At 38.8% G+C, this 9,107-nt stretch overlaps 1 protein-coding gene across 1 annotated transcript; it reads right to left on the minus strand.

Moving 5' to 3' along the window:
- Positions 1-284: 284 nt before the first annotated feature.
- On the minus strand, positions 285-9,049 carry LOC106948097 (sodium- and chloride-dependent GABA transporter 1-like). Its single transcript, XM_015033572.1, has 13 exons — positions 8,633-9,049; positions 8,447-8,547; positions 8,241-8,350; positions 7,978-8,110; positions 7,227-7,361; positions 7,025-7,128; positions 6,297-6,421; positions 6,053-6,165; positions 4,251-4,382; positions 4,054-4,156; positions 3,723-3,823; positions 3,392-3,559; positions 285-1,714 (listed from the first exon to the last, which is right to left on the minus strand). The coding sequence occupies exons 1-13, from the start codon at positions 8,640-8,642 to the stop codon at positions 1,271-1,273; spliced, it is 1,779 nt and encodes a 592-aa protein (XP_014889058.1). The 5' UTR covers positions 8,643-9,049; the 3' UTR covers positions 285-1,270.
- Positions 9,050-9,107: the final 58 nt, after the last annotated feature.

Raw genomic sequence — 9,107 nt, forward strand, 5'->3', positions numbered from 1 at the left:
GCAAAGACAACGTAAACAAAAAGAGAAACAGACCACTTTGCTGACTGGTCTGCACCTAAACATCTACATATGTATTGCTGAATACATATTGATCGGACTATGATTGATCATGACACATAGAGAAAAAGAAAACATGACTGTACTTAAACACAGAGTTGGTCCCGGTTGTTTTGTGCTAGCATATAAAGTGTAAGTATTTTGTAGATCTGCCCAGTCATGTAAACAGACTATCGCTTGGCTGAAATTGGTGTGTTGGCTTAAGGCCGTCTCTGTTCTTCTTCTTCTTCTGTTTTTTTTTTTCTCAGGAGACATTTGAGAAACTTTTCAATGGTGTTCCTGAGGAAAGCATGCAAAACGTAAACAGGATTGACTGTCAGCATTAAGGGATAGTCAATGTTTGCAAATCACTTTTCTAACCGTGTGCTGCTGCTTCTCTTTTTTTTTTTTTTTGTTCATTGTACTTCTTTGTACCCTGTGCTTTGCCAACCGAATACTCAATGGCATAGTTTTTGCTTTTGTCTGCCTATTGATTTTGGTCCTCCACTTCAACATACATAGTATAAAACATCTTAAAAATAATTCTAAAAATGCTTTGATCACATAAAAGTTTTATCACTCTCTTTTTTTTTTTTTTTACACTGAAAAAATAAGGAAAAAAATAACAGTCTCTCTCACACACAAAATCTTTTGCAACAGATTCTGGACGTCTCCAGATTGCTCCTAAACACGAACTTCTTATTGGCATTGTGCTTACTCCGAGCTCCCAGTTCGCCTTGCGGCTTATAGTTTTACCTCACAGAGAGCAAAGTTTGGAAAAAGAGACAACTGTGTGAGGTTTGGTAAACGTCCTCAAAGAAATTGACAGCATCCCTTGCATTCTTCCGCGATGTCAAGTTTGTTTAACTACTTAAATCTACTATATTCACACGGTATTTACTTGATTCATGAAGATATTCAACAAATCTCTAATCTATAACTCTATAGTTTTTTTTTCTCTTCTCACAGTATTACACAGTATGTTTACATTTTTTTTTTCTCTGAATTACGGTTGTATCGGTGAACACTAACAGTCTTTGACTTTGTTTTCAGAACGCAAACCAACAATAAGACATCATTGGCTTAATTTAACAAATACAGAAAAATTAAGCATGGTTGGAAAATCTGTTTTGATCACAAATTGCCCCTGGAGGTAGGTGAATCAATTAAAATCTTGGAAGTCCTTTGTAATGTTCTCTTTTGACTACATGCTCCATGAGGGTTTTGTTGTTGTCTACACATTGGCCTCAGCATTGGTCAGGTTAGAGGGCGGACTTGTCGGGTTAGGGGGATTAACGGGCTCTGTTGGGCTAGTTGGGTTAGGAGCTGGGCTGGTCGGGCTAACAGTTTTGACAGTCGGGTTAACCGGACTGGTTGTAGTGACAGTGGTGGTAATAGTGGCAGCGGGAGTCGTCGACGGATTTACCGGGCTAGAAGCCGAGGCTGGGTTTGGTGGCGGAGGAGCTGGGTTGGCAGGTGTTACGGGGCTGGTTGAGTTTACGGGAGCCGTGCTGGTCGGGCTGGCTGGGTTCGCGGGAGCTGGGTTAGTGGCGCTAGCGGGGCTGGTAGGATTGGCAGGACTGGAGAGGTTAGCCGTGTTGGTTTCCACTTGCTGTTCAGGTCCGTTCTCCTGACATTTCCTGACAACTTTGGGAGGCTGGAACATTATTCGAAGTCGCTAGGAGAGTAAAACAGAGCGAATGAGAATGCTAAAGAGGAGCTTACAAAATTAGTTCTAATAATTCAGGTACAGATGCTTTTCTCTGGGTGTTGGTCTCTGCATTCCTTGATAATTTTGTACAACTTTTAAAGAGATAGGAATAGGTTGTTGTACATTCAATCCACCTTTCCATGCCTCGAGGTACATGCTTTTATACTCATGTAAACATCTTTAATTAGCTCAATCAAATGTTTGAATGCTGGTGAATTGAAAAATCTGTATTATGTGTATCTAAATGTTAGAAAATGTGCTGTATTTCACTCAACATCAAATCCTGCCATAGTTTTAAGTGTGTGTCCCATTTGATGTGCTGCTCCCTTTCTTAAAATACATTTGTTAAAGTTATAGCGGTACATTACTTTTTCCATGATTACGTCATGTTGTTTCATTCTTTTTTCATATGTAATGAGCAACTAACCCTCTGATGATGACATATTAATATTCTATTAGTGCCTCAAAGTGGTAAGATAGTCATTGTCTGAATTACTCAAAAAATGCATCAAGTTGCCAGTTTTCCTTTAGTTTCAAGCAGCCAGCATACTGAGATGAGTGGATCTTTATCAATGCAAGCCGCATAGTATGCATAGATGAAGTCATAATATTAAGTCATTGCAGTTGTATAGCTGCTGCATCAGTGCTACACATGTGCAGCATAGATGAGAAGTAAATGGTTGAAATATAGTTACATGGGTTTTTATATGCTTGCACCCATTCTGATGTGATGAAGGTAAAAAGAAATTTAATAAACCTCTTGAAGATTGTTCTTTCATTGCCATTCTCACTATCAAAGGGTAATTATTTTACCAGTGGTAACTCCTGCTGTTTGAAAAAGGTAACACAGATATAATACTAAGAATTCTGAATTAAACTTTCAATGTGATTTTGGTACCTAGTCAGTCCAGCACATTTTATTTCACATGGATCATATGGTTAAACATTTATTGCTACTTGTGTGGCACATTGGTTAGAAATGGTGCCAACTAGTTTAAAAGTTTTTGTGCAATATTTGAATAAAAAAAGAAGTTCTACCATTATTTTTGGATTATTTTTAATTATATTTAAAAAGAGACCAGTCGGTTTTACTGTCACAGTGTCTGCTTTAACAATGAGATCAGTTTCTCCATCCTCTACATGTCTATAAATTGATATTTTCTACCAAAGAGCCATATTCAGAATCCCTCAATGGAAGGTTAACTTAGCTGTACTTTTCAATGTGCACAATCTAAAAAAATACAGCTTTATCTTCTATGCTGATTGGCTCACAAGCACATCTGTTGCATCACAGATTTTCCATATTCCACTGAGGCTCAATGAACTGTTTCTACATTTCAAGGCTTTTTAATGAGACAGATTTTTATCTTTAAACAATAGAACGCTTTATTGTCATTTAGCGGCAAATATTTATTTCCTTGCTTCATTCTAATTTATCATTTCAATTTCAATTGTCTGATTCAGCTGAGTCAGCAAATAAGTAAATCTTGATTAAATAGGAAATTATCACGCATCTGTAATATGATGGTCAGTTTTTTGTGTTTCAATCTATGAAAAGTGAGATACCAAACCCTAATGGTTACAACTTCGGTGGATGTGAGGAATGAAATGGGGGATGTGGGGTAATGAACCTTTTCATCTCACCTCCTTGTAAGTGCCCTTGAGCCCGAGATACATGTAGACCATGTATCCTGGTATGAGAACCATGGAGGACAGAGCCATGAGCCATCCCACTCCCTGACCCCAGCCTGGGAACACATAGTCTCCCATCGTGAGGGGAACCATTTGTACGGCGCTGAACAAGAACACTCCCTGTGGGAGACAAGAGACGCTTTATGCATCCTGACACCTCTGACTACAGGCAGCGCTGCCTCAGCCTGGAATGGCTGCAGGCAGGTAATATTGACTTTATTTATTGTTTCATCTTTCATGTCGTGACTTTAGATGTACTATCCTATTAGCTCAAAATACTCACAGCGACAATGAGAGGGGTGAACACAACCCAGCACAATTTCCACCATACACAGGGTTTGTAGCCAATCATCTCCTCGATGTTGTCGTAAAACTTGTTCACACCTGCCGGACAAATGAACGCATGACCAAAATATTCACATCTGACTGGTTTGTATCTTCCGAGAGCCGCCATGCATGATGATGAGGCATGACACATGAGTGCTCGCGACCTTGCGGCTGAGCAGACTCTGAAGCAGGTAAAACACGACAACGCACTCACACTTGACCAGATTTCGTTTTTTCAGGAGTCATTTTTGTGGTTATATTGAAATGAAAGAGAATAGAAAACACACCATAACACCAAGATATGGAGATGCACTCAAAGAAGACCAAGAACAGCAGACACATCCCACTGGCGGAGTAGTAGTCGAACAGTTTGAACACATAGATTCCACCCTGGTTACAAATAGCAACAACAACAAAAAAAAGAAATATTAGAAAAGGCAAAACACAGAAAAAGGCTCATTGATACAGAACTGCCCTGCTGTACCTGTGTGATGTTTGAAAGTCCAATCACATAGGACACGAGGCAGACAACGGCGATGAAGATCTCTCGTCTGCCTCGAAGAGCTCTGGGGAACTCGTCCACCAGGGCGGTAATGAAGCCTTCGACGGTGCAGAACTGAAGGACACAATCACAGGAGCGGCTTGAAACATCTGCCTGAATATGTGTACTGCTCGCACCTGGTTGCTTTCAGATTTGTTCTCTGTTGTTTTGGAAATATTTGGGATTAGTGCATGTTTTGGTAATTTCTCACTTCTCATCAAAATCCAGTCATGAAAAACAAAAGTGAGCGGAAAAAATGCTGAATATTAGATTCGGATTCGTGTCATTTTTGGTATGATCAACAAGTTGGCATAGAATGGTGATTTGTTTTTAATTGTTTAATTTCATGTTTCAAATAAAAACAAAAATTCTGGCAAAAAAAAAAAAAACAGGTCAATTTTTTCATATAACTAGACAGTCGCAGAATTCTGCTACCATCCTGGTCTCTTACTGTAGGAGGCGCTATTACTTCTGTCCACCTCAGAGATGTTTACAAATACAAATGAACAAGAGCATGAAAAATAATCATAGAGCCAATAGAAAAATTTTAAAAGTACAGATGAGTATGCGTATTTTACACAAACTTCTGCTGTATTTTATACTGCATGTCGAGAAACACCATATGTAATCTGTGATGTCACAGGGTGAAGCATAAACCCAGCTAATGAAGTTTGGAGTATAAGGTGTGGACGGTATCTCATTTTTCTTTGCCTGATATTATGTTTTCTAAATTTAAAAAAAGGAAAATCAAACCTAATCAAAAAAAAAAATTCAACATAATCATTACAGTCTTAAAAAAATGTTTTGAACAATTTGTATTTTTAAATGAAAACATAATCCATTTGTTGTTTGTTTTTCACATTTTTTTTCATCATGTCAAATATTTTACATGCTCAACATGACATTAATGTAGCTGATTTTAACACAGACATGAATACAAAGAATCCATTATCTCCACATCGAAAAATGCTAATTTTTATACATTTCGACACCGTCCACACCCCAGTTTCACATCATTGCCCATATTTCACTGGGCTGAGTTTTTCCTGAAATCAGGCACACAGCGCAATGACAAATGTTTTTAATCATTATTATTTTTATCCTCATTCAACCTCATTAATATTTAGGATAATGGATTTATTTTTATGTCCTTTTATGTTTTGTGGTGAAATCTGTGGAGATCAGAAGAAATGGCGCACAATGCAGTCAGACTTCACAGGATCAGGTTTTTGTCAAGGAAACGGGAACAGATAATTTTTTCCTTTCTCCTTCCTGGTGTTTTTATCTTAAACATCAAGGCACAAGTATTATTTTCAATTTAATATTTGTAAATTAAAAAAATAATAATGGGCATGTTTTTTTTTTATTAATTAATTTATTTTACTGCTCGTTTCTGATGAGAACATCTGATTACACAAATAAGAAGGAACTGAAATATGAGTAAAAAAAGAATCTGTAATTTCTGTGTTTTGCATTGAAGCTTGTTTGGTCACGGCCATTTGGGGCCATATTAAAATCACACACACATAGTAAAGAAACAGTGAAGCCTGCAATGCAAATGGAGGTGATAAGGTTGCATTAATTTTTTTTTTTTTTTGACAACTAATGTCAAAGCTCAGCTACAGCTATCTGTGAGGAGCAAATTGCATGCTTATCATGCAGAGAGCAGAGGTGAGCTGCATGATATGTAACTGCTTTTAAAAATTTAGGTCAGCCCATGAGCAGATCATCACCAAGCCCCTTACCTGACTGTCTATCCCCAGCATGAGCAGCATGGAGAAGAACAAAATGGCCCACAGAGGTGATACGGGCAACTGGGTTACAGCCTCTGGATATGCAAGGAAAGCTAAGCCAGGACCTGGATAGTAAATAGGAAGCATTATTGTAAAATGTATCACTCTTGAAGCTGCCAAAACAGCATGCTAATGTTATGATTATTGGGGATAGCAGAGAGTAACAGTGACTGAAGCCACTGCCATGTGCAGTTACCTGAGGCTGCCACGTCCGCAATGTCTTTCTTAGTCACATGCGCCATGAAGCCAACAATGGAAAAGATTACGAAGCCAGCAAACATGCTGGTGCATGAGTTGATGCAACATACAATGATAGAGTCTCTGGGGAGAGGAAATAATATATATATATATATTACAAAAATAAATAAAAAATGGGGATGTTGTGAAAGGTTTAAATTGACTTTTTCTCTCCATCCTATGTTAACCCTTCTAAAAAATAAAAATACATAAAAAAAGAGTGCAGGTAAACCAGAAAGAAGAGCTGTGGGAGTGCTTTTACTGCAAGATTTAACGTGAAAGTGTAAACCTTGTGGATGAAATACACATATTCTGTTTGAATGAAATGAAAAATTACCTTATATTGAATAAAAAGTGACAAACAAGCTAATTTGAATGGAACTATTTTACGCAACTGATTATGCGACCCAGAATGAGAGGCTGTTAGAGAAAACACTCAGGCATCACGGTAATAGTTTTTGTTTTTACAGAACAGAACAGAAAGAAAGAGCCTTGACCTCAGACTGATGCTCTATTCATGCCAAACAGCCACAATAGTCAGACATTTTTTTAAAAGTCTTTTAAAGCATCCTTGAATGGGGGCGAATTTTATACACCTTTCTGCAATATCTGTTTTCAATATCAGCAGCTTTCTCCCTTGTGATGTTATAAATCAAATGTAGTTCATGAATCATCAGCAGCACTTACCTGTAAACATTGTTATTGAACGTGTTGTAGCTACCTAGAGCTATAAGCGACCCCAGCCCCAGTCCATAGGAAAAAAAGATCTGCGTAGCTGCATCCAGCCATACCTGACAGAGGAGCAGGAGAGTTTAGCTGCGTGAGGCCGGGCTCTGCTCACTCCAGCATGCGGCACGTAGGAACAAATCCCATAATAGCATGCCGTTACCTCAGATTCTTTCAGCTTTTCAAAGTCAGGGGTGATATAGAACAAGATTCCGTCTCTGGCTCCAGGTAGGGTCACCCCACGTATGAAGAGAATAAACAGCATGAAGTAGGGGTACGTAGCCGAGAAGTAAACAACCTGGAAGATGTGAGGGGGTGATCAGTGGAAATCCACGAAAATGTTCAAGCTGCAACATATGTTTTCATGAGAGTCGTGAAGGCAACAACAACAAACTCACATAGTCAATCTTCAGCCACATTTCTGAGATATTCAGGAAGCAATTTATTTGATTGGAGGGGGGGGGGGGTGTGAAGGGGAGGAGGAAGGGGTCTGGCTGTGACCAAAACAAATTTTGTTTGGCATGGTCACGTGATGAACTTGACTTTTAAAATATGGCGTCACACGGGGGAGAAACTGCTCCGAGCGAGAAAGGGGGATAATCCAGATCGAGGGGGTATGGCTGATTGTTGCTCCTCCTATCAGGAATCCACACTCGGAACGGAAAACATGTCAGGAGAATTGGAATTAGAGGAGCCAACCAAGAGGCCGGGAGAACGGCATTAGGGGAGCGTGAGTTTTATTTTTAAGGTCTCTTATTTAAAAAAATCAATTCCAGAGCATGCAGAATGCAATCTGAAAGATTGATGAGCAGGTATTAGACTGTTTAATATTGCATGGGAGCCGCATGTTCTTATTAGAAACCAGCATAAATAGGTATTGGAAAGCACACACACACACACAAAAAAACATTTACCTTCCCTGTCCAGCTAACCCCTTTCCAAATACAGAAGTACACAAGGACCCAGGCGATGGCCAGTGTTACTGCCAATGGCACTCGGAGTTGGCCTGGTTTTTCCAAGCCATCAGTCATTTGATGCACATTGCGCCTGTAAGTAGAGGGAAACAGCGACGATACCATTATATGCACAGGGCAGCAAACAAGCAGCAGAGGAGGCCATCTTTTGATATCGCTGAGGGAGGCATGCAGAAACAAAACACAAAAAATCAATATCTTACTCCCAGAACTCAACCACAGCGCTGGTGAGATTGGTGGTATCTGGAATGGAGTAGTTTGTGTAACACTTTTCTGTGTTCCATATATTGTGGCATGAGCTCCATGGAAGATCCTGGAAAATGTAAAAATAAATAAATAATACAATTTGCTCCCAATTTTGACCAGTTTTGAGATTTTCCTACACACTGTTTTTCTAAATAATACTTACAGTGGTAAATGAGTTGTACAGGTAGTAAATGGCCCAAGCAATGATTACAATGTAGTAGATGTTAAGCCAGAAGGAGAGGACAGCTGCAGCAAGGCCCACACCTGACGTTCAAAAAATGATTTAGATGTGTTTTGAAAATAATTTCAAAAGGATTGCATTTGCATTTTGAATTTATTTTTATTGTACCTTTAAACATAGGAGCCAGTTTCCACACACCAAGCCCTCCAATTGAGGTGTACTGACCAAGAGAGCATTCCAGTAGGAACAAAGGGACCCCAGCAAATATGAGAGTCAGAAAATATGGGATCAAGAAGGCTCCTGGATGGACAGAAGTGCATCAGGTTGAGGAATTGACAATGCAAAGCTGCACAAATCAGGTGAAATATATTAAATTAGCTTCAATTCAATGTATTTATGCATCACAAATTCACTACAAATGCCATCATATTCAGAAGTATTTAATCAAATCTGCCCAATCATGTAGGGAGACTCAGATTTATACATTAAAATGCATACTAGTTATAATTCAATGCAGCCAAATTCAGTTTATAATGGTCATCACTGGGTTACACACATAGGCAATGCTTTTTTTTTTTTTTTTTTTTTTTTTTTTTTTGGGGGCCCAAATATTAAAACCCCCCTCTTTGGACTTGTTTTTTAT

Source organism: Poecilia latipinna, unplaced genomic scaffold (genome assembly GCF_001443285.1).
Source record: "Poecilia latipinna isolate Pla-1442-1.1 unplaced genomic scaffold, P_latipinna-1.0 Scaffold271, whole genome shotgun sequence".
Taxonomy (NCBI): Eukaryota; Metazoa; Chordata; class Actinopteri; order Cyprinodontiformes; family Poeciliidae; genus Poecilia; species Poecilia latipinna.